The sequence below is a fragment of the Falco peregrinus genome, chromosome Z (assembly GCF_023634155.1).
Source record: "Falco peregrinus isolate bFalPer1 chromosome Z, bFalPer1.pri, whole genome shotgun sequence".
NCBI lineage: Eukaryota > Metazoa > Chordata > Aves > Falconiformes > Falconidae > Falco > Falco peregrinus.
The window spans coordinates 31,980,260-32,007,219 of NC_073739.1; the positions used below are offsets into that span (position 1 = coordinate 31,980,260).

Genomic DNA, 26,960 nt, shown 5'->3' on the forward strand with positions numbered 1-26,960 from the left:
AGTGCAAGATTAGACTCCAATCCTATTTCACTGTGTCCTGTGGAGTCAGAGGAATCACTCCATGTTTGCACTGCTTTAAATAACATAAAATATTAAGGAATTCAAAAAAATCTGTGCTAGTTTTAGACTTTCTTAGTATGGAAAAAAGCAGGGGTGTGTGTGGCATTTAATCAGACGAAAGCACAAGACACTTTAACCTACTGTTCTCTCAGAACAATAACTAAACTGTTGAACTAATGCCTCAGCGTTTGACATCAGTGCTTAAAAGCAAACAACAGAATTTTAGCTACAAATGAAAGGATGTTCTCAGTTACTATATATATAAAACCACAGACATTTCAAACAAATAAAACTTTTAATTTGAGAAGGCTAGAAAAAAAACTTTCTGTCGGTGACAATTTGTGCCACAATTGGCAGCATTAGATCTAATGGGTAGCTTTCAACGATGCAGGTAGCTGTGGCTTTCACAGCTAGGTATCTGCCTGCAAAATAGACATTATTGAAAAAATTGCTCCCATATTTCTTCCCTGGACTATGGTTTATCTTTTCCTTTTAAAAACAACCAAGGCACTAATACTACTCAGCAAACCTGCTGACATTTTGGAAAGCTCATCTAAATACCTGTCAAATGCTTAATTGTGTTATTAAGAATCATGTTTCAGATCATTGTGAATATTACCAGAAAAATATCAGTAATAAAGTTCAGACTTTACACAACTCAGGAAAATAATGACTGTATTAACTTCTGAAGGTCTATTACCACCCCATGTATAAATGCTGAACTTTAAGACAAGCTCAGGGCACATGTTGTTTGTAAAAGCTTCAGGCTGCAGAGCTGTGTCCAGTCAAATCCTTCCTGACTCAACATCAATTCCGAATATTTATAGCTCTGGAGCAAGGAGCTTTTCTGTGCTGAATAAACAAACCAGAAACAAATGAACAAACAAAAACCCCAAATACTCAGGGATGGAAAAAGTTTGTCTCTCCTGTTGGCCTAATGTTTGTCTCTCCTGTTGGCCTGGAATTGTAGTGTAGTATGTGTTGTCCCACCTCTCTGCTCAAGAGCAGTGGCCATGGTTGCTAAATTTGGGAGGGCTGTGGTGTAAGGGCAGCTGCTCTATGGCCCGCAAGTACACCATGGTTGGGAGAGCTGGGGTGGAATAGGCAGCCTGACCACTCAGATGTGCCTACGCCGCTCAGTAGCATGGTCATGCTCTCAGTCCAAGGACAAGGCTACATCTATGTCTCCCATTTGTGACTGATGGGGCTCTGCAATTCATCCAAAATAATTTACATGTGTGCTTTTTCCAGTTCCCAGTGTATCCCAGTTGTGGGAAGGCCACCCATGCAGTGTCTTTCTGGCCATGAATATGGCTTTATAATTAACCCCCTCTGTTACGATATAAAGGCACCTAGGAGTGCTTGGGGATTGCAGCGTCTGTTGGGATGATGTGGGAGGATTGCTGGTAGGGTGGTATACACACTGCCTCCTGGGGAAGGTCTTGAAGCACTTATCCTTCATATGCTTAGGTGTCTTGAAAAGCAGTAGCTGACATGAGCCAGAAGGACAAAAGAAAGCATGTTAATGATGAAATGGGTAAACACTGCTCTAGCATTTCAGCTTACTCCTCAGCCTCCCTCCACTTAGCACCCTAGGTTTAGCCTTCATGATCATCCATCATAAATTAGAAATGCCCCATGGTATTTTAGCTTGCAGCAGGACTGATACAGTTTGGAAACTTCCTCCCTTGTAACAAGCAGATTCCTGTCGAAGGGAAAATTTGAAATTATTTTGTCAAAATACCTCAGACAGCTGGATACCGTGATTAATATAAACTACTAATAAGGCCTATGAGCTCTGTATATCCATAAAGAAGTTTAAATGACTAGCATGAAGAGTGGGCAGCCAAAAGAAAATCTTGTGAAGAAATGCAAAAGCCTTTATATATGTATATATTCACTGAAAGAAAATACTGACATCCATCAGACACGATTCATAAAGGACAATTGCTCCAGGGCATAGCTTTCTTTTCAAAACCCAGAGTGGGTGTTTTGTGATCCTTGCCATGCATTTCCATGCTAATGTGGATGCAACTCAAAATTACTGACTAGCTGGCTACTGCTAAATATTCAGGAAGATACATACCTAGAAGAAAAATCACACTGTAAAAGGCTGATTTTTAATTGCTGCAGTGACTACGGTGATTCCTTCTCCTCTCTGTACAGGAGGAGAAGGTTAAGAACAACAGAAACCATTAGGAACCTGTGGGAATATTTTGATCATGAGACAACAGATACAACTTTCCCACTTTGCATCCAGTCAGTAGACATTACAAAAAGGCAGTTTAGAAGAGATGTGGACATGAAGGATAGGATAGTAATTTCTTCCCAAGGGTTTAGTGTGGCTCTCAAAGCAATATTAAAATACTGCTAGAATGGGAACATGAAAGAAGTTTTAATTTACCTGGTAGGAATTGCTATAGTCTAAATAGAGCCTCACCCATACTATGCCATTGTGTTTGTGGAGAAGCTAATGAGGGAACACTGTGGTGGCTTTTCAAAGCCATGCATCTATGAAAAGATCACATTCATGTATACAGTGCTCTGCCTATGCTTTTTGAAATATAACTTTGTCATGCAGTTTGCATTTTTTAAGAGGTAAAACATAATTTATCAAGGGGATGCTCTTAGGCAAATGGAAACTTATTTGAACCATATATTTTACAAGTTATTCTGAAGATAACAGTGCACTTTTCTGTTCATCTTTCATCCACTTCTGTGTTATCTTCTGCTCTCGTCTTCTAGAAACAGATACAATTGAGTGTTGAGGCACTTCCACTTACTAAAATGGTAGGGATTCCCTGCTCAGGAATCAAAAGCCTAGGAGACAGGGCAGATAACTCAGAGGGGTGTCTTCTCTTCCCTTACTGCTCTCTAAGAAACTTTGTTCCTTCTCCCTAGACAATAACATCTGCCTTTTGTGGTTGACCGGAACTGCCTGAATTGGAAATTCAGTGTAAAAACAAAGCACTGGACCCAGTCTCTTGACTTCTTTGTATTCCATTCATTTTGTGTTTCTGCTTTGTCACAGGCTTCCACTGCCAGACCACAAACTTGAAACAACTTTCAAGGACCAGGGCCCTGCTATGCCACAGCGCGTCTTTGTTTACAGCTGATGCAGCCTAAGACCTTCCCTGGGAGAATGTGGAACATGAAGCCCAGAACACATCATCTATGAAAGCCAACTGTGTGTGCCTCTCTGTCAAAGGGAGCCCAAAAAATCTGCAGTCATGCCAGGGTAATTAACATTTGGAAACTTAAATTCCCTTTGGGACTTTCTTCTTTCTTGGACCTTTACCACTAAAGCTGAAACAGCAGAAATTCCCCCTCCAAAAACAAAAAAAGTGGGCTGCAAACATGTCTTTTTTCAGGACAGAAGGGCCTCCTAGGGACAAAGTACCTTCATTGCTAGTCTCGCCTGGGGTTAACACAACAGTGTGCCTCAAGGCAAAGTGTCTTTGGAGGTAGGTAGGTGTCGTTGGGACAATAGGTGGAAGATAAGGAGATGAACAGAACTTCTGGGCTACAGGGGTAAATTGGAAATTTCTTATTGCATTAAAATACAAATATAATTCTGTATCCATGCACACATTCATCATTTTTGCCTGTTGTGAGTATCCTGTTTTCACCCTCACTTTTTACAAAGCACTGACATTCTTGGTTTCAGTGTGGTCAATGACGTATCTTGATTCACCACAGTGCCTGAAATAGATGTATACTTCCGTCAAGGTCATGTATTCCATGTTGTTCACAGATCTCTGCCCAGCTAACATCACTGACTGTTGTATACCTTTATTCAGTAAGAACTACCTTGATGCCTTAAAAATGACACGGAAGAGATACTATTTTGAGAAGGTTGATCCAAATACCACAAAGTATGTTCATTATCGCTACCCAGAAAGGGTATAGCCAGCAGGGAAGAGGAGTCCTTGAGCACTTGTTTTGTCACAGGGACAACACCAGGGACTTCTTCCCATGGAAGACATGGTGACCCAAAAGCCACGGTCAGACCACCAACACACTCCTGTGCTACAAGCTCATGTCTTCCAGTATAGCATAGGCTAGGCTGGCAAATCAGAAAGATGCTGATTTTGGTCTCAGGTGGACACATAGTACATGTCACTTCAGTATAGTGGGGAGAAGAAGTCAGAAAGGCATAAAGTAATGCTCTGTTAGGAAAGGTTTTGCCATGATTAAGACCCTCTGGAAAGCCCTCAAAGAAACCTGGCATTACCAGTAGTCCCTTGAACCCAAATTCCCGTATGACTTACAGGGTCTCAGAAAAAAGAGGTCCTGACATACTGAGGGATCCTGAAGAAAGCTAGGGATGGAGCCCACAGTCTCCCATCTCTGACACCCAGCTAAGGCAGTAATTAACAACGTGGCTTTTGGCCAGCTACCTGTTGTGAGGGTGCCTCCCACTCCACTAGTGAGGACATGTTCAGTTTTTTAAAAAAATTAACTGCTGACCCATTTTGCTGAATGATGGGAAGGGTTTCTGTTAGGACCTTGCAGAGAAGGAGATGATTCACAGCATGTTAAAGGCAATGGGAGGTGGGCCTGCAAAATTCTCTGAGAAATATTACAAACAACAGAAATGTCTGAAGTAGCTTTTGTGACCTGTATGCCAGCAGAGTAGACTGCCGCATGTTTGGTAGTGCTTTCCATGTAATCAGTGACCTTAGGCAAGCACACTCTGCAATAAACAGATCCGCACTATTGCCTTCACACTTACACATCTATTCTTTATAGACCTATGTATGTACATATATTTATACATAAAAAGCTATTGCCTTATCATATACTGATATATACTAACATATATCGGTGCTGAGGCAAGTACTAGCCTTATAGATTTACCTTATAGATTACATGCACAAATATACAGATAGCTAAATCCAATGTCCTTAAAACCCTTCCACTCTGGCAGCTGTATTTAAGCTATACGAACTATTGCACTTATTCCTTTGTGACTGTTAAGTCAGCTTCTTCCAAGTATAATACTGCTTATACCCATCACTGCCTTTTAACTCTCTGACCTCCTTGAAGGAAAAAAGCCCAAGAAACCCCAACACAGAAGAGAATTGACTATACTAGTGTTACGTCAGAAGTTTGACATGTACAAACTTCCTAGTGAAGGAGCTGCCTAACCCAGCTCAGGTCCTTAATGCCAAGCCAAGCTCTCCTTCAGAGCAAGGCTAGAGGACAAAGAGTGCAATTACAGAAAACTCTGAAAGATTAAGTGGTGTGGAAGCAGACATTAAATGTCACACCAGCCTTAGATCAGGAATCATGCAAAAAGTTTAAAGCTGTGTCTCTGAGAAATGTTATCTATTCACATGAGTTTGCCCTATCTGTTAAATTTAAACACAGGAAACAGGATTTGTCATACCAGATCAAATCATAAGGGTACTGAGATTACCACTGCATTGCCCACTGTTGTGTCCACTGTGGAGAAAGAAACTAGAAAATACCACACACGGTGCTAGGTTTTAACACAGGATCAACATGTGCCTTCAGCTCAGCTCTTTTAACAAGGATTTCACTAACCAGGAGGCTTAAACTCATTTTACATTAAACAAGTACTAGTTATCTGACCCTGCCCTTGCTCACTCAGTGTCCCTAGAGCAACGCAAAGCATTTTCTCGAGACATGATTATTCAGAAAAATAGAATCACTGAATTAATAAAGGAAAAGGCATGAGGTAGTACAGTGTTTGCTTCCGACCCACTGTCCCACCAGGGCATCAAGTATATGCCTTTATGCTGCTGGAGAAGCAGCCTTTCAGTTCATGAAACAGATGAGTTCAATGCTGAGAGCTGAAGATGTCAGACCAAGTTAGTATATACTAACAGCAGGAGCTGGGAGTCCTGCCATGCTAGGAGTTGAATTCACCATCTGAATTCCTTCAGCTTTCTCAATTGGTTACAGTATTCTTCTCTTTCCTGCCCCAAGTGACTCTGCCCTGTTACTAGACTTTCCTAAAACAATTCTGATTTTTCATCCCAAGATAGCTGCATTTCAGAAGTTGCTGACTTGCTACTAGTGTATTTAGGTTTTATCACAGAACAGCAGAGGCTTTCTGGGGTAAAAGAAGTTAAGGTTAGGCAGTGTGCCCTGAATTTTTCTGATCATTACACTGTGCTGCAGCAATATATCCATTGTACTATCATCTTTGTCTCAGTCATAGAGGGAATATTAGAAATTAGCGTCTATCAAGCTCAGTATAATATGAAGCCAAACAAAACAGAGTAAACTGAATTAATGCAGAAACTCCATATGTACTATATTCCACTATACTGCAAGATACCTGGTCACCAAGTCACATTGTATCTTAAAAGAACTGCAATTCCCATGGACCTCGGAAGGAAAAACCACAGAGTAGAGTTTCACTCTTCCGCCTTTTTTGATTTCACAAGTTTTGGCCACACATCAAAGACAAGCACACTCCTGTAGGTACCTGTGCATGAGTACTATTAAAAGATAAAATAATCTAACCAAAACTCCAAACATCAGATAGCAGGACAACTTGAGTGGTTGCTACTAATCAATATAACCCTTCAAACATTTGCTTGAAATAGCAGAAAATCAGAGGGTCTTTAGAAATTTGGATAATTAACCCCACGACAAAAGAAACAGCCACATAAACCCTGTATTATTGGAGTCCAAGCCTTCTGTCTTCCAGAAGTGCTGATTCAGATTTTAATGATTCTTAGCCAAAGTTCATGTATTTTGAAAGAGGAGTCCCATCAGGTACTGCATAAATACAGATGAGGAGGACTGGGTTAACTTTAGGAGATGAAGGAAAGCAAAAACTAGCAGAAACATAACTCGCCTGTTAAGATTTTAGGACAGAGATGATTTACTGGTCAGGCTGCTTGCCTTGCATATGCAAAAAGCTGCTGTTAAAAATACTCTATAAACCAATGGCCCTAACACCATGTCATAGAAGGTTTTACTGCTCAGCATGGAATATTTTTATCGAAGTAGCTCATCGTTGTACTTGAGAAAATGTCACAGGCAAAAAGTCTTTGCATGCCTCCTTTTCTGTGTGCTGTATCTGCTCTCCATTTAATATGCATGTTGGAATCTGTTATTACACCATGAGAAGATGAAGTATTAGGAAGGTGCTTTGCTGTACCAGGCTTGGAGCTTGGAAGTTAATAATTGCAGAGAGAAGAGGTAAGCAGTTGAAACTGACACATTTCTTCTCCAGCTAGTCTTTCTTTTTTTAAGTTTCTGTGCAGGTTTTAGTGGCCAGCATGAAAGTTTGTGGGAAAATGAGATTTAAGTCATCTATTGGACAGATTACCAACACTGGGTCTTTCACTCCAGCCAAGAACTAAACAAACTTGTTCTGTACTCTTCCGAAAAAGGAACCACAATCAAGGTGGCATATTTGCTCTTCATCCACACTCCTGCCTCCAGCTGGACATCATATCAATGTGCTAAATAGTGGGACAGGAAGATACATGCTGCGGAAAATATGCTCCAAGCACATCCAATGCCATTGTTGCTGGCTCAGCATATTGCACAAGCAGACAAATCTGAACTGAGCATTTCAGTGTAAGACAATCAGGTCTGAAACATGCAGAGTACACAGTATGGCCTGGCCGTTTGCTGGAGGAAGTGCCTCCACAGACATTTTAGGGAGCAACCCTTAGTGGGCAGCACAAACAAGGGTATGGAGGTAACGCTGCAAGGTGCAACTAAGCAAATGTTTCTGTCTCTGATGAAGAGTTTGAAATGTATTCCCACAGGCTTTCGCTCTGTCCAACCTCTTTGTTTCCCACTGCTACAAATGCTCTCCTTTTGATTCGGTTTAGATCTCAGAGCATGGGTTTCCAAACTCTTGCTGTCCATGGAAACAGTAAGCTAAGGTGTGGCATCACTCTTGGTGTGTACACCAGTACTGTGCTGTAGATGGTTCCCATGCAATAGGAGCTGTGGTCACTGTAAACAGCCTGTATACCGCCACTTCCCTTTTCCCCCCTTGCACCATGCAAATGTTCCTGCAAAATATCTCCACCAGGAGACTGTGTGCAGTGCTGATGATTCTAACCTAGGAAACCTGACAGCCTTTGAACTTCTGTCCAGGTATGTTGTAAGTTTTCTGACCACTTTTCTAAAGAAAAGGAAGACTGCCATATGTATACCATTTTTGCCTAGTAGGGTGAGAAGCCAAGATTCTTTTAACAAGTCCCGGAAGAGTAAAAAGACTACCACATATTCATTCTCTAGTCTTGAATACATAGTTGACTGAACCCATAAACCCAAGGCACTAGGGTGAAGTCTCAGATTTACTTTTTCACTGTGGCTTCTAAGCAGAAGAAAGTCACAGGGTCATAAGGCACTGGTTTCAGAGCACTGCAGTCCTGTAAATAAGGGGAAGAAAAATGTTTTCCATCCCAAATTTTTCTGATGTGTTGAAGAATGGCTTCTGCAGTTCTTTGTAGTGACACCACTTAGGGATCCAATTGCTGATGGTTTGTTCATTCAGTAGGAAAAACTGTATTGCAGAGAGCTCCATCGTCAAGGAAAATTAAGATTTAACCTGGGTGTCAGTATTACACAGTACAAAACAAATGGAACAGTCCTAGGGCTGGGGTGGAGGAGAAGGTGGGAAGCATTTGTATGTGCCAGGAGCACCATTATCAAACACTGCCACATTACATGATGAAATAGGAAACAAAAGTATGCATTTCCTTCTTTTTCCCTTGGATTACTGACCCCTCAACCCTATCACCATCCCTTTATGTGAAACTGGGAACACATGACAGTCCGCCCCTTCTTTACTTAAGAATGGAGGCCCACAGTCTCAAAATGAGCTGGATTTTGAGAAGTGTAGGTACATGTGCACATAAAAGGGTAGAGCGATCTTCAGTTTTGGGATATCTGTTGTGAAGTGTTTTACGGAGATGGGATGTTTTTTAAAATGTTAGCTCTGAATATATGTCACTGGACCTCCAAAAAAGCAAAGCATGACACGTGTGTTCACTTGTGAAAGCCTGGGGGAAGAAAGCCTACTGAATCACTCTGCTGTTCTCAGGTCTTTCTCAGCATCTGGCCAACAGTGACAGTGCTGGCATATTCTCTGAAACATCTGCGATTGTCTGAGGAGTGGAAGGAAACAGTTTATTTTATCTCCTGTAGCTGTTACAAGATTGACAGTGACAAGTGTGAAATGGACATGTCCCACTGAAATTCAGAAAAGAAAAGCCCTAAGCAACTTTAGAATAAGTATGTGCACTCAATTTCCTCATCGCTCTGTCATGTGAGTAGACATTCACATCTGTTAGCAATAAATGTTGGCTCCCTCCTGCTTTGTAGTACCTTTCCTACCCAGCATAAGAATCAATATCCAATACTGCTCTCTCTTCTCCATTACTTATTTTAGTGACTTGCATAATACTACTCCTGATTTACATTAATGCAACTGAGAACAGAAAAAAAAAAAATATTGTTTTAACTTGCTCCAGGAATTATTCCTGCCTACCCTGCTGCTATGCATCAGAGGAAAAAAGAAGGCCAAAATCATTAACACTCCTCACCTTGCTGGCAGAAAGCTTTTTGGTTTTTTTAAATAACTTATTAGATTTCTAAAATTCCTTCAACACCCACTTAAAACACTTATCAGTCTAATAGCTGAGAAGAAAATCTTCAAAAATAAATCTTTTGTATGTCCAGAGATTTGGCTTTGACCATTCCTCCTACTGGATGTGTCTTAGCTATTGGATGTGAGTTAAGGGCATTTACGTATAATCTTCCACAGAGTACACACCATATTTTGTAACAACACTGGAACTGTTGGTGGATTGGGCCTCTGGTCTATCTCACCTGTCATCCCGTTCCTAGCAGATGGCAATACTTAACACTGTAGAAGAATGTCAATATCCTACCGTCCACAACCCTGCTGACTTCTACTGTGTGAAGGGTCCTTCCAGACTGCTCAAAATCAGGCTGGGTAAATGGTGGGTCTGGGTTTAGTAAAGAGTTGGAATGCTCTGCTGATGGTTTTCAAGGGTAAAAGTACACAGGATTATGGCTGTAAAGCATTCTTCCCTGGGAAGCATCACTACAGAGGAATAAAAGAGTCACCTTCCTCGCTGGTACCCCCACATCCTCCCATGTGCTCCTGAGATGAGCAGACGGACAACATCTCTTCTCCAGGAAGGGGAACCATATCTGGATCTCTGTCCCAGCTGAGCAAAAACACGCAAAAAGATGTCCCCACCTTCCTCATCCTCTTGCCAAGGGCAGCATGGCACAGGAGAAAGAGCCCAGGAAGCTCTAAATGTGCCAGTTGGCATGGGGATGAAGGGTAATGTACTGCATCTAGGGTTGGCTGGACCTGAGGATTTTCCAGCTACCCTAGATCCAGGGGCTGTGGAGGCGGAGAGGACTGCATCTGAAGTCATACATTGCCTGGGGAAGTCAGGGAAGGGAATTCCCTTGTAGGAAACACTGGAGCAGTTTCCTCCTCCTTTGCCCTGCCCAAATATGTGCTTTGACCTTCCTGGAGGAAGGTGTTCAGCCCTCACTACACAAAATGATGTGGCTCTGAGAGTTACACATAACAAATAACAAATGCATCTGCTGTGCAGGAACCCTACCCAGTCACTCCCAATCCCTTATTGCAGGTCTAGATAGAAGCATATTTTTTGACAATGTAGGGAGTGAGAAATGTACTTGCCGGTCTTGACAGCAGTAGTTTAAACGTTTTATATATACTTACAGGAGGAAGTGTTTGTTCCTTCTGTTGAAGCTTGGATCCTAAACATGGGTTCTGCAACACACAGAAGCAACAGCAAATTTGTAAGAATATAGCCAGAGCTACTTCGTTATACTGGAGGAGCCTGAACATCTTCCCCAGTAGAGCTTTCTTTTTTTTTAGGTTGGATTTGTTTTTTTTTTTTTCTTTTTTCTTTTTTTTTCCAGTAATCAGAAACCCACCAAAGCAGAGAAAAAAATGAGATAGCTTGAGAAAGCAAAGAACTTCAAAGTCGGTACAGCATGTCCTAAGCACACTGTGAGTAATCGATTACAGCAAAAATGTTCCATAGTCCTGGGAGGGAAGGCCAGGAGAAAACTGGCAAAGAGAGAGCAAAGTTTTCAGCTGTTTGTGACAACATCAGAGGAAAGTGGAAAGCAGTGGGTCTTGAAGCTCCACATGCTGACCCAGGAAACACTAGCTTCTTATCTCCTTCTCACATAACTGCAAATGGACAGTCAGGCCTCCAGGTCTATCACAACTATGGCTAAGGACCTCTGTGGCTTGAAAGGGAGCAGGGTCCACGAGTGTCACCACCACTGCAGAGAGCTGTAGCTGGAAGGGAAAGCAGGACATATTCCACACCAAAATGGACATAGCACCAGCCCTGAAGTGGTTGCAAAGAAAGTAAAAGAAGCAGCATTCTCAAAATGGCAAATAATCTTGTAGGACAGCTGAAGGAACTGGATCTCAACACAAATCACACAAAGGAAGCACTCAGAAAAGTTAATAGAAAAAGCAAGGTAGCCTGAAGATAGGTCTGAACCTCCCAAGCTGTAGGAACCTGAACCACGCAGCAAACCAGAGCCATGCATTTGGGTGGCTGTATGGGCTTTCACTGTCCTAGAGTCCAGCAAAACATATGGTATCATGGATGAATAAAGAATTCAAGAGTGTGCTTGAGGAGCATTATCAGCTGGATGGAAGAGTGTGCAGAGAGAGCACTTTGTCTAAGCTGGCAATGTGATGTGCCACTGTGGAAAGGGATGAAGGAAGTCAGTATGGCTAGCAACCAGCCTGTGGATCCTACGTGGCAGCTCAGGCATGCTAAATGCCCTGCAATGAAATATTTAACAACACATTGTGTCAGGCAGAAAAGATTAATCTGTTGCATAATAGAGTCAGTTTTTAGGCAGAATAAAACCACACTTACAAGCGAAGACTGCTCTGTAAGTCCTCCTATCACCGAAAAGTAACTGTAGCGACACTTCAAAAGCCCTAGGTCCCGGTGATTTAAACACCAGTGTCTCACAATAGCCTATCACCAATTAAAGAAGCAACACACTAATAACTTATTTGCATTTGAAGTGACTGGAAAAAATCATCAGTGCCCAAAATCCCAGACTATTGGTCAGCAGGAGACTCCTGCAGTGGCAGAGAAAAGTGACATGTCTGGACCCAAGGCTGGATGAGAACAGTGGAAAAAATGGGACGTGGTTGTTTGGGACTGAGCAGGTCTCTGCTCCAACCACATAGCAAAGACCTGCTCAGAGCTCCATGAGAAGATCTCAATAACCAGCCACTGAACATATTGCTTTCTGCTGCCCTTCAGGACAACAGCAAGATGTGCCACTTGGCATGTGCAGCAATTCATCAGGAATGCAGCCAGCCTTTTGAACATCCCAGCCTCCTCCTCTCCAGTGGCACAATAGCAGTAAAGAGAAGAACAGTACTGTAACACCAGGCAATGGAAGGGACATAAGCAGGGAAAAAGAACACTCAAGAACAAGAAATTTAGTTCATGGGAAAGTGAAGTGCAGGGACTGCATTCTTGCTGCACAAGAGAGAAGGCAAGGAAAGCCCAGTGGAGTCAGTGACCAGCGTGTCACCTCCTTTGAACAAAAATGGTTCCATTGGTTACAGGACGCTTGCTATTAGCTATGTGGTCTTATACATATCCAGTGAAGCACCAGTGACAGGCCCCACTGAGAACATGAAAGAATAAGGGCACATCCAATGGCTCTTCTGTCAGGCAGCAGTGCCAAGATTTCAGAAGTAGGTCGCCACACACGCAGATGCATCAAAGGAAAGGCTGCAGGCATGCTAAATGCAAAATCTGGCAATCACACTGTTTTCCTTGATCTAGCCTACAAACACTGTCATCTCACAGTAAAACCTGTCTCTGCCAGACATAGCTTTCTCAAAAAAGCTAGCAAGACCCCAGCCTCTTTGCCAAGCAGGATATGTGCATCTTGTATATCCTTGGGATGCTCGGCTTACACACGCCTATCCACAGCTCCCTGAGCCAAACTCAGTGGTAGAGACAACTGCTGGTACTGAGGCCATATATAAAGTAACTCTAGTAGTTAAAGTAATGAAAGTGACTTCTCACTGGGGTCAGTTCCAGGAGTAACTCTGGAGGTGTGCAATCCGTAACTGCAGGTGGGATGCTGTAAGCAAATTCCACCAGCCTGAAAGGAAACCATCTGGGGAAGGCTCCTAGTATGCCAAGGCATCTTCAAAAGTGGTTAAACTACTGACAGTGAGTTACCTGTCTACATTCACAGACCCTGCAGAGCTGTCAGGAATTGCATGTAGAGCCCTGAGGAACAAAGCAGTCTAGGCAGCAGTTTCTGGTGGAAACACCAGTATGTCTACACACTCTGCAAATTGATATGCAGCTGCTAGGATTTACAGGAACAGGAGCAACAAGTGCTTTTTCAAAACACAGCTCCTGACAAATACTTTTTCACTTGCGCTGCTGCAGGCTGACAGCTGCAGGCCAAGTTAGCATCCTCAATACAGCTCCAGGATATTAAAAAATATGCTTAACCTTTCTTTATTCATTTTTTAGTCCCTGAAGTAGCTCCAGTATTCAAGGTGATATGCAGGTAGTGAGGTGCTGGATATAGGTGAATTGTTGTCTGCTAAGAGGGAGCAGTTTCAGAGCTGCAGAAGCAGTTTTAAGAAGAAGTGAAGAGAAAGAGGCAGAAAGACTCTGTTAATTCAACTTACGTGAAGAAGTTTTTGTCCCTTCTGTTGATACTGGTATCTTGCTGGTGCTCTCTGGAAAACACAAGATGCAACAAGAAGTTATAATGTGGAGTCAGATGATCCTCTAACAGCATTCAGCTCCAAGAATGGACAAGGTAAAGGGGGAAAATGTGCTCAAAGAAGCAAGCTTAAATTCTGCTTCAGTGGGCAGAGGCTGCAATCAGACACCAACTTGTAAAAGTTTCCTTTTGGGAAAAAATGAAAAAATAATGGTGTCTACTAGTACAACTGAGGAAAAAAGCCCATTTCTTCTGAAAGAAGCCAGTTGTTCAATCTCTCATTCTCCTCTGGGAATAACTGATCAGTGGCAACAGGAGAAATCATGCAGATGGCTCTGCTTCTGGAAGGCGTCAGTGTGAGTATTCACTCCTTATGCTTCTAGGCAGTTAAATTTTGCAAAGACATGTTCCTGTTCATATCACTTGAATTGCTGGTAAGTATATCCAGTAATGTCACTTGCCACTTCAGGGAAATCTTCTAAGTCACACGTGTAAACCCAGTCCCTCATGGGATGACTGTTGGGCTCTCTGTGATAGAAATATGACAGTTGCTTTGCTGGAAAAATAAGTTGTTCTTCCATACTGGTCCTACAGAGACATGCTATTGCTAATGACATACTACCATGGATATCTTGCATCCACTTGTTGAACTGGCAGACGGCTAGGGGGAAAGATGTTGCCATGCTTATACCCCTGCTAATGTCTTGAAGAACGCAGATGGAAGAAAGCAGAAAGTAGACAGCCTTTGTTTAGGCTTCACAGACTTGTAGAAAGGCCTCATTCCAATGACACCATCCATATCTCTGTGTGCTGCTGAACTCACAACCCACAACTGTATGCAATTTCCTAGGTGTGAACAAATCACCATTCAGTTGTAACAATCAACAATCCCGGCCTCCAAGTTCTCAAAACATTTTTCAGCATCCTAGTGGTGCAGTTCAGTACAGCTGCATGAGTTTCAACTCCACAGCTGGAGAAGGGTCACAAATGCCAGGGATGAAGTCTTGCCCTGAATCCTTAAGGCACACCAAGAATCCTCTGGTGGGCCGAACAAAAAAAATGCCTCATTAGAGATTTAGGAAAAAGAACTTAAGAATATTTTTACTCTGTTCTGTGATTCTCAGTCAGGTGGGCCTCTGCTTACTGTTTTCAGAGTCCAGAGAAACTTGATCAGAAGCAAAACTCAGTCCAGCTGTCTTCCCTTCAGCATCCCTCTCATTAAACCTCAGTGTTGAGCCTGTATTTTCATTTACTTGCTAGCTCTCCTTTTGTATTTTTTCCATTTTGGTACCGTTTTCTTTAGCAAATATCTTATTTGCCTGAGCAATATGTCCCAGTTTCATCTCACTAATGCGAAAGAACGTGTTATGCAGCATTTCCTTGATAGCCAGTGATGTGTGACATGCAAATGAGTATAATAAATGAAACTATTAAGGTCAAAACCTTTTCATTAGGTCTTGGAACACAGTGGTCTGTAGCAAGGGAGCTTTCAGGACCATTTTCGGGGTATGGAGGCAGTTTGCTGTGGTGCAGCTGGGTTGTCTGAGCAGTTAACCTTTATTAGTCACAACAGGAGACAGAACGGGTCTGACAGCTGCGTAGCTCAGCATCTGGCACAACTGGAGCAAATTTTTCTTTCACCATTAAAGAAACCATGTTCCATTTAGTGCGTGTGCTGAGGTTGATGGATCATTTCTTACTGCTGCCTCCCCAGCCCAGCTGTGTCAGTACAAACACCAGCAGAAAGCTTCCCTGCCAGCGGAAAACACAGCCAGAGCCTCCCACACCTGAAATGTGCTGAGAAACACTTTTGGAAAATGTGGCAAAGCCACACATTACCAAGCCCCAGTAGCGACATTTTCGTTAGCAACATTCACAGTGGATGCCAACATTTGGAAGATGCAAAATTTGTGTGTGTTGCTTACTGAGGACAGTACACGACAATGGGGAGAGGCATTTTACCCCACTTGAGAAGGCCAGCAAAGATCTGTATGACAAGCCATCTGAACACAAGAAGCAGAGAGAAAAGAGGTTGCTTGTAAGGGGCTGTCAGTACTTGCCCAAGGTGGAAAAGCTGGAAGCATTTTTCAGTCATGATACTTGCAGTTGCTGCTGCAGCCTGCTAAGGTACAGAGACAGCAGCCCACAGCCCTGTCTTCATTGTCACATTTAACACCCAGCAAGAAGTGGCTACCTCAGATATCCTATCTCCTTCTGTCCCTTGGTGCTTCTAGCAATGCCTCTGAGGGAGGCAGGAGGTCCTTCTCCTCAGGAGAGACATTTTTCCCAGGGATAACCAAACATCTAACAGCCTGACAGCTGCTGTTGTGAAGAGCCCTCTGCATGCCCTCACATCCCTTTTTTCCCCCCAGTAAGTTTGTCAAAGGACCAAGGCAAAAAGCCTGCTTGAGCAAACTGAAGGGATTCATTTGGCTGATCTCATTAATTTTGGTTCAGGCCCTGAAGGTGGCTCTGAGGACCCTGACATGGACCACAGCCTGGGCTCTGAGGAGGATTCAAACACCATGAATATCACAGGTAGAGCTGCAAACAAGCTTTCTGTCATCCTCAGGTTTACTTTCTGGCAGTGATATAAGACTTAAGCTTTTTGCATCAGTTGTGCCATTCAGGTGACACATACTGAAGTATACGAAGAATGGCACAAGCTAGCACACACCTGGAGTATCTTACTTGCGAGTGACAGGAGGGAGACCTCTGTTGCTTGGTCTACAGACAGCAGAGTAGGGAGTAGGTGTGTAGAAGGTGAGTAAGGCCATAGCCTGAGGCCTCAAAGGCACACAGGCACATGTGGTCAAGGACACAGGGAGACCCAATGGATAAACGGACCTTTTGTTTCTTAAAACTGCTGTGCTTTTTGCCTTTTTCCTGGTCCTCCAAGAAACTACTGCCCTAGATGAGATGAAAAGAGCACTGTCCTCAATTCAAATATGCCAAATTGCAAAGCAAGGTTCAAAGCTACTGTCAGGGAAATTGCTATGCCCAGCTGAGTGAGTGATGGCCGCATTTCTTTACACGTGGAGGCCCAAATCAGCGGCGTTGGTCCAGGCATGCCAATTTGCACCAGCTGAGAATCTGACCCATTATGCCAGCTTGTTAAAAATAAACTATGGCCCCATGTTGTCTGTAACTATGTTAGAGGGAGAAGAGATGCAGTGATCTCCTGCTTTAATAAAGTCTCAGACAGGTTAATGCACGAGTTGAAAGCTTTTCTTGCATTTGAAGTATTTCATAGTTGGTCACATGCTCTATGGATACTAGATACAAGGTGGTGTTTTTATTTACTTACTTCTCTGCCATCTATTTGAAGATATGCTGCTTGCTACCCTCAGAAGAGGAACAGCAAACTCAAGTTTAATGAATGATGAATATCAGATCCTTATTGACTACTGTACAACTTGGAGCTGTTAGTACCACTGCAAGTCCTACAGTTGCAAAACCAGAAGGTTGTATGGACCACTGACTGTGTAGCTAATGAGTTTGCCAAGGTTTGCCTCTGCCTACAGCTGAGCTACCTGAGCAGATCACCTGAGCACTGCTTGTTCCCTTCAATTCAAAGTTGTCCCAGACATCCACAAGGATCACCCAAACTGTGTCAATTCACTTTGCACAGATATGCAGGATAAGCACTCACACGATACCCTGCACACAACCCAGCAGTTATCCAGCACTGTAGACTTCTAACTTCTGAAATATCCCTGCAGGAATCCACCCTTTTGCACCCTGAGACATGCTGGGCACAGCAAATATCCTTAAACAGGCAAAAGATTTAGGTCAACTGGTGTTGATGTAAAAGACTGACACCACATTCAGCTGGAGCTGCGGTGTGCTCAACACTTTAGTAAACAAAGTCATTTACCTAGTTGTCTAAATTAGGGGGGTTGTGGCAAGTTTTCAAACATGAAATGGAAAGCTTTGGCTGTGGTATGATGTATTTTGTCAGTGTTATTTATTAAGCATAGTAAGGTCTTATGTTAATGAGAAAGTCCATGAAATAATTCACTGCAAGAATTTTCCCTGGCTAAGGTGACAAATTAGGATGCAAAAAAGCAGTTACTATCGCATTTGCAAACCTGTGCACTATTTGTACAACTCCAGAAGAACTTCATGCCTCTGTTCTGACCTCAGTTACAGTCTTTCTTAGGGGATCATACATGAATAGGAGTGAATGAAAATAATAAGGCAGCTTATATCCTGTGGGCAAGTTATACTCATTACAGATTAAAAAAGAACAGAAGAGCTCCCACTGCTTGCTAGCGAGACTGTTAAAAAAAAGTGTTCATCTACCTATTCTAATATTTGTTGCATTTTTAATCTACACGTATGGCTCCGTAGACAAGGGCTTTCGGTAGAAATGGGAAAATTTAAAAGTCTGTGTAGGTTAATACAGTTTGTGTGAGGGGGGTGTGTGTGTGTATGTGTTGTAAAAACCTGCACAAGAGCAAATTTGGCAGTTTCAAGTAACAGCAACATTAATAATAACAGTAACAGTAACAAGGATGGGAGTTAGTATTGCACCGACTGTTTAAGACAGAAAAATTTACCATTTCTGGGAAAGAGATCAGGGAAAAACAAACCTTTTTGTTTACTGAAAACAACAAGGAATTTTTTACAGTTGTTTTATTGGGAAATACTCATTTACCTATGCTTTGGAGCAGGGAACGGAAGTTAGCAATTTCCAGACATGACCTTAGTGATAAAGGTGTGGCTTTTCCTATTCTTGGGGAAAACCCCTAACATATTTGCCTTGTTCTTCATGTGTTTTTTCCCAGTACCTGTTGCTAGTTGATGTCAGAGACAAGGCATCATACTACTCAGACCTTTGGCCTGGCCCTAGAGTTTTCGTGTCATATACCAGCAGAGAAAATTTCAACTAAAATAGTTAAAGTGTGACAAAATTCTAGGCAGTTAAACCCAAGATTTTGATACTGAAAAGAACTGATCTTTTAGTGGAAAAAAGAATAACCCCACACCCAGAAATGCCATCACCTTATCCACCCACAGTCTTAAAGCACCCAGCATAAAGGTAAAGGAGAATCTAGTTTGCAGACAGCAGGGCACAGATAGTAAACAAGACTAGGTGAGGTCATTAAATTAAAGATCATAATTAAAGTTGCAGTTCACGTAGCAGAGCAGGTCAGTATGACTATAAGTCAAGGCTTCTGGTGCATCTTTCCTTACCCACTGTTGCCCTGTCTCCTGGAGGTGGAAGAAGCAACCTCTCTGCCCACTCTGAGAGGTTCAGCCCTTTCAGATAACCACACAGTTTTCTACAGGGGCTCCTGGACTGCACTGGACCACAAGATGTTCTACAAAAGCCCATTGGCAGGAAATAACAAGTAAAAGCTAAATATGGTGGTGTTGGGTTGGTTTTTTTTGGTTTGGGTTTTTAGTGTGGGGTTTTTTTTTGTTTTTGGTTTGTTTGTGTTTTTTTTTTAAAAAAACCTCTCTTTTTCTTCAGAGTAGTGCAGGACCTCACAGATATATAGGACCTGAGTAATGACTGCCCTTCGGGGCTCATTACCGAGTTTAGATCCCAAATCTGTCATTAAGCTAGCAAGGGGAAGAGGTCAGGGAATGTGGGGGAAGGAGGGGTGAGGAGGTCACCCATGCAGGGGGTCTGTCCCTGTTTGCAAAGCAGATGTTGCCCTCTGAGGCCTTAGGGATCCATTGCTCTTAAGTCACCAGATGTTGCCTATGCTGTTTCACAAATCCAGGTGGAAAATTCCATCATTAGAGGGACAATTTTACTGGTAATTTATAAGCAACAATATGTAGAGGGGGCTCAGATGTATGTGTGGCAACAAAATATACATGATTGATTTATTCAGCCCATGAATGCTGCCATGTCTGATTCTAGATTATCAGATATCACTGAGATAGATGTTCCAGTTCAGATATCACTGAGTTTCCAGTTCAGATCTTTACAGACAAGAGCCAGCTGCCAGGTTTAGATTGTATCCAAGTTTGTCCCACATTCAGGGAGTTTGCATGCATGTCTATGTTTTAAACAACTTATGTTTCACAACAAGATTAGATAGATTCTAACATATTAGTTATAAATGCACATAACAGGGTTTGCCTGCAAATATTTTCATTCAAAACCAATCTCCCATGTCCCTGCAGCAGGAGTGTTTCGCTGTCATTCAGCACAGCCCAAAAGGAAGTTGAAAAATCCATGTCATTAAGCACAGGAATTAGGTCCAACATGCACTCCCCAGCCACACCACCGTTCCTCGTGTGAGAAAGTAACAGAGGACAGCCAAGCATTTTTTTTTTTTTTGCATTTATCTGTATCATTGCCCAGGCACAGCGGCTACAGATGAGTTTTGGAAACTCCGGTATCTTGGAAACAGTGTAAGAGCTTTCCATGTAAGCAGCTAATGAGCAACCAAAATTTGTATTCATGGAAACCAAGCGCATTTACAAAGCTACACAGAAACACCTACCCATTTTTCCTCCTAATAACATTCTGGAAAATAACACTTGATCTTTTATATCAGTTTCCTGACATCTGATTGTGATTATAATACCATACAGCTTGTATGAAATCTTAGCACTTGAGATTCTTAAGTTGATGAAATAGAACAGCAAATACACAAAGTGAATACAGTCGAGCAATTGCTGTGTGATCACAAAACAGCAGACAGCCAAAGACAAATCCCACTGGCAAATGCTTATGTTTGTTTTTCAATTTACTTAAATGCCTATCTCCTGTTTCAGAGCACAACATAGAACAGAAAAACATGTCTGGTAAATTCCCGTTGCAACAAGACCTTTAAACCCATCTTAGATACGCACAGAACTTCTGCTTTGTTTGCTAATAAGGTCATGCTTGTTTGATACTTCACAACTGGTTGGTCACTGGAGTTTGAATTATCAGAGCTGAATCAGTTAATGCCACACTTAGGAAATAAGATTTCTGAACTGCAGACTTCAATGCACTCACAAGGAGAAACAGTACTGCTAAAGCATTTGCGTACAGTGGAAACACTTAGGAAATTCTGTCAGAAGCAATTGGAACTTTCTGTAAATGAAATGGAAAGGAGCCCTGCAAAAGTGGCAATTCACAACAATTTTAAATCATTTGAGTAAGTCTGAATGGTATCTGCCTCATGAGAAGCTCTGCTCCTCAAGAAATCAATTTAAATCACAATACCTGAATCAAAGTAGCCTATTACATTCACGCCTTTGAATAATATGCCTTCAGATACATTCATGCTTAGTATTATTTTAGAAATCAAAAGAAAAACTTATCAACATCTGTGAAAGTAAAAATGGTGGCAATCAGAACCATACAAAGACACAGAAAGGGGTGCTGGTTTGTAGTTCAGACTAGGACATGTTTTAGGTTAAATGAAAGCTTCCCCACAGATCTATAGGGCCTTGGCTACTCACATGTACTATGGGAATTAGAATAATATTCCCTTCCTTTCATTCTCTTCTTACATTGATGATTTAGACTGTGTCTTAGACTTGGTGTTTGAAAGTGTACCACAGAAAATGCTGATCTCTCCTGAGATCCACAGGAGGCATCCCATTTGTCTGGGTAAGGAAAACCAAACATCTCAACTATAACAGCAGAAAAGTCAGACCTCATTAATTTTCTCAGTACACCTAATAGATTTCAGTGCTTCTACTTCAGTTGCAAAGCTTTCCTCTCCTCCAAACACTTTTATCCTGGTGGCAGCTTTAATAAATGGTCTTTCTGAACGTGACAATAAAATAAAGAGTCAAACCTTACCATTGGTGTCCGTGATGATAACACTGGCTTTAGTACTGTCATTGCCTAGTTTGCTGCTCACTCTGCACGCGTATTCCCCAGCGTCAGCCAACGTGGCTCTGTAAATATGAAGCTCAGAGTATTTCCTGTGAAATCAGAAAAAAACATGTAAACATCCTGTACCAGAGTAAGGCTCACTGCATGACAAATGTACTCTTTTTTTTTTCCCCCCAACAAAGTGTTGTCTTCCATTCTTACTGACAGATTAAGACTATCTGGGTTTGAAAGAAGGGAGAATAAAAAAAAAAAATCTCTTACAGGTTGCTGGAAAACAGGCATATTAATGAACTCAAAAGAAGGTACTTGTTTATGCTCTTCTGCTTGAGTTCTGCTTTGTTCTACAAGAAAATCTGAAAAAACAACCTTTCTCTCTCAGTTGAATTGTTGGCTATCCAGATGCCATTGAGATGGGTGTAACATTAAAATAGATTATCCTTTCCTAGACGTTCATATTGCCAGCAGCAGAGTTCTGGGTAAGTATTGTAGTTTCTAACATCTGACTAAATAATCATGAGATTAGGACACACCACTCTCTTTAATAACCTCTGAAACCCCAATAGTAAATCATTCTCCAGCACTAACAAAAAATTATGGGCAGGAGCACAATTTGCATGAAGCTACATTTTGTTCCTGGCTCAGAGACAGAATTTAATCAGTCTCCAAGGTTTTAAGATTAGATTTTAAAATGCAGAACTCCCGCCTACCCATTAATTTGGTAGGAACATATTCTGGTGTCATTCATGGGGTCCCCAACTCATGTGATGGCAATAATCCCATTACCTAGAGTGTAGAGAATGACTAGCTTGGGGAAAATACACACATTATTGCCGTTCCCAGTTTCTGTTTAAAAGAAGTGCTTTGGGGAAGTTTTTGCCTGTAGCAAAGCCTGCTCATTTATCTACAGAATAGTCACCTAGGAGAGTGCATGAGCATTGACTTCCCTAAGTTGGCCTACCCCAACATAAAGGACGTGACCCCTGGGAGGCAGAGGTCCTTCCATCTAAAAACTCACAGTCACCAGCACATCTAGCAATGACTGCTTAGCTGAGCAACATTTGGGGAGTTGTTTTGCTTCAGAAGAGGCATGTGTCCTAACTCTCTGTACAGAAATCACAACTGATTACTCCTTCTGGGAACCACTGAGCAGGGCTGGGTTCAGACCAGAGACAAGTCGGTTGTAGCAGGGGGCTTCTGGAGCAACCAAAATGTTCAATCCCACTTTCCAACGCGTCTCTGTGAGCCATCCTTCCCTCCGGCACAGTAAACTATCCCATTTGCTATCAAATATCTTCTTATTGTCAGCTCAGCCTTCCCTGCCTCTATTCGAAGGTCTTACTGCTAAGAGTCAGCACTGTGGCCCTCATGGGATGGCAGCAGTGTGCTAGATAGACAACAGCTCTGCTAGAAACCCATATCATGAGAATTTCCCATCATATCATGAAAAAGGGCTGCTTTCTTGAGGCCACCGGTCTTGCAGGAAGGAGGAGCAACCAAGCTAGGATTAGCAATTTGCTCAGGTTTGCTCAAACAGTAAACAACTGAATAGCTGACTATTTGGGCTCCCTTCTCAGGAGACGTTAGAAGCCCAGTTCCTAATGCTGAATTAATTAATTGGGGTGTATTTCAGATGATTGGACAGACTCTAGTTGGTAGCAACCATGAATATATGATAAAAACGTGGCTGAGACACTGACAGAAGCGTCCAGAAGGTGAAAGACGCTGTCTTTTTGGATGGAAATTTTGCACCTAACAGCTATGCTTACAACACAGTAAAATATGGCCTGCTCTTTAATGTTTCTACCAGCCACCTACACACCTGCCTTTGCAACAGCCTGTTGAGGGCCTGTCCAGGAATGTCTGGCAGTAGTCTACATGGCCTAACAGCTTGTGTGGACACGTGGTATTTCCTGTATCGCACAGGTTAGGCTTCAGCCATGCTCATAGACGTATGTCCAGACGGAGAGCAGGCTGTAGCCTCAGGATGCTTCAAAAGGCAACGTAAACAGGCGTTTACATTGGGAAGGCAACGTTTACGTTAACGTAAATGTTTAGGAAATCACGTCAACACAATGATAAGCGAGAAGCACAGCTCTAGCTATATCACTTTTATTTAGGCACCTACTGCATGTCTGCTGCAGTCTCTTTTCCTCTTTGTATGATGCTAAATAATATTGATGCAAAGCACTTTTGTGGCACTCTTGGCTTTTAGAAGAAACTCTTTCCCCTGCATATTTATTTTTATTCTCTTTGTTATACATGATACCTGCAGGAAAAGTTGGGGAACTGTGTCTTCCTTTTATGATTTTAAGACTATATTAAAATAGGTGAAACAACCATATTTCTTACAAATCTACTTCTAACAAGCCAAATTTACCCTTGTTTTTACAAAAAATGTGAGTTTTGTCTCTGAGAACAGGAGGAAATAATATGCATATTTATACTGTTAAGAATATTATTGAGACATGGCAGGATGGAATTCAAAAAGATCAGAGCAGAAGATGGCTCATTAATGGCTGTAAATGAAGCAGCTCCCTAGCAATACAGTACTCTAACAGTACTCACTTAAAACACCTGATAAGGGATTTTGTATTCAAATGCTTGCCCTTTTCTCAGCCTATACCATTCTACACCGGAAAATACCTCCCCCTGTAATATTTGCTTCTGCTATAACTTCAGCTCATTGCCGTTATGGCACTGCTGAGCTTGTATTCATACATGAAAGGGAAAGAATTACATCCACAGAATGCAGTCCCAGCCGGCCTTATCTGACTGCTTGAATTCATTTTGCTTCCAGTCTCCATCTGTCATCCAGAATTGCCTGTCTGCGAGCAAATATCCAGGCTAAGCCTGGATGAAGCCCAAGGTACAAGGCACTTGCACGCGAAGTTTTCTTATGCACTACTGCATCCAAAGCCATGAGATAGGTGAAGTGGCAAGCACCTTCACTCTGCCCAAAAAAACCCAACCCTGGTAAAGGAGTCTCTCCTGATGTAATGAAGAGAGCCTGACTCTGTACAGCACACTTCCCAAAACAAAAATGTGCAGGCTTCACATGGGTTTGAAATCAGAGGAGGAAAATGAAATGTTACCAGTACAACTTGACAGGCATGGGAAAGTTAGCTAGCAGGTGAAAAGCCCTTGTCTGGTGCCTAATTCTTTCTGTAACTCCATTGACACAAAGGAATAGCTTAGAACTTGGACACACAAATTAATCCGTCATGGCATCAGGAATCATCACCAATCGTAAGAGCAGCAGAAACTCAGTGGCTGCATGCTCTTACACCATAACAAATTTGAGGTAAACAGTGAATCCTTTAACTGCCTTTCATTAAAATTTAAACTCATTCAGTTTCTCTTGACTTTCCGGTGTAATGAGAAGGGGCACAGTCATTTAGTGTGATTTGCTTGCTGTACCGTCATGTCATCACATGTCAGGGCTCTGCGCCCTCTGAATCAACCCAAAATCATCCTAGCAAGCTTGGATGATTAAAATGATCTGCCAAGGTCATTTTACATGCAAGGCAGTCTTCAGAAGACTAAGCTTTGAGGAAGCCTGCATTGCCACAAACTTGCCATTCTAAACTCTTAAAAAACTAGGAAAACACAGTTGTCAGCACCTGCTCCACTTCTGCAAATCCTAGTATTCACACTGGCCAAATGTACCAAATACACACCAAGCTGCAGTATTAGCTTTTCCCTGTGTATTCCAGGTGCCAAGCTAAGGTCTTAATTTTGAACTTCTGAGCTAGACCCTTCATCAATCTGCCAGATATTTTTGCTATTTGTTAAAATAACTAAATCTAAATAGGCAGAACTCAGAAATATTTGTTTTTCTCCCAGCAATGAACAGGTTTTATTCTGCCATCACACAATGAGAAAGGTGATTTCCTGGAAAATATGACATTACCAAAAGTCACTTCTGGCCATTAGGCACTACTTACAAACTTTGTTTTTATAAATACGTAGAAAGTGTTTGGAATGAAAAAGTCAATAAGACTGTGGTACCCTGCATACTTATGGTTCTTCAGAAACATAGCCTACTTTTTAGATAGCCATTTGACCTTTAAAATAGTCATTAATCCCAGACAGCTCAACAACTGCTCTAGTCTCCCTAGCTGATGTTTCGCACACTTGGTAATATTAAAAAAAAAAATAATGCTAAAATGCTTATTGTAACAACATTGCAGCATATGCACATGACAAACATTGATAAATGTGCTCTCGTGAAAAACCACAGAAAAAAAGAGGGGAAAAAACTCCTTGATCATTGATACACCTTTCATTTGTGATGCAAACTTTTTAATGTAGCTTTGTTTACTGTGATCTATACATCTTTTGATGTATTCATTTGCACTGCATTTCCCCCTGTTTTCATTTCGTTTTAGAACACGTGCCTGTCCCACTTTTTATCAAAATAAAATCTATCTTCTCTTAAGCTCTTGACATCTACTCAGTCCTGGAAGCACACGTAAACAGCAAAAGAAGAAATGGCACAGCACTGATGTGTCCCTGAACTAAAATCTCAAAGCAGAAAGGCAAGGAAAATCGGTCTTTCCCCTTTTTGTACTCTACATCTAGTGACTTTCATATCTCTAACTGGAAGGGCTTCTCTGTTCCCACTTACATTTCCGTTTTAAAACAGAAAACAGAAGGGAGAAATTCCAGTGCTGAGTGATACCCTCACGGCTGGGGCAGTACACAGAAGTGTGAAATCCAGGTTGAAACCTGCACTCTGCCCACTTACGGTGGGAGAACAGGACTTCAGATCCATTTTCCTGAAAAAGGTCCAATTTTAATTTTTTTTTTCATTATGTGTCTTTTGCAGAATTTTAAGTGTGTTTTGGCATATCAAGCTGAAAAATAGTCTCATATGTTTCACATGCATACTCGGATCAATAAGTATTAGCTAGTTTCCTTCCTGCCAGCTCCTGAAAGTATTTTTTGGGGGGTGGGGGGGGGGGTGGGGGTGGAGGTGCAGAGGAGAAGAAGGGAGCTGGCAGGAGGTGGTTATTGATTCAATGCTGAACTGACAAATCCCAGCCCCAGAAGGTGAAATCCCAGATCCAGTGCGTTTGGTCAATCAGCATCAGCCAAATGTAAGATGTGAAAATACTGTTTGCCCCTCACAGGCAGCACTGTGTTGCTGGGGAAGCTGAGGGCCAGGCTCTGACCTGAACATTTTCTTTACAGAATAGACTGAAAATACAACTCTGACGGAGACATATGGCCCTGCAAATGGGTCCAGACAAATTGCCAGGCTGTTTGCCACTTGGAAGAGCTCCATTTTGCAAATGCTGGAAGGAGACATCACAGGTTTCTTCTTGCTGTCTGTGCA

At 42.0% G+C, this 26,960-nt stretch overlaps 1 protein-coding gene across 1 annotated transcript in view; it reads right to left on the reverse strand.

Moving 5' to 3' along the window:
- Positions 1-26,960, reverse strand: part of NRG1 (neuregulin 1) — a 306,864-nt gene that overhangs the window by 127,394 nt on the left and 152,510 nt on the right. Inside the window, exon 3 of the mRNA XM_013295510.3 lies at positions 21,587-21,711. Coding sequence (XP_013150964.1) covers positions 21,587-21,711 — 125 coding nt within the window. The remainder of the gene's footprint in view (positions 1-21,586; positions 21,712-26,960) is intronic.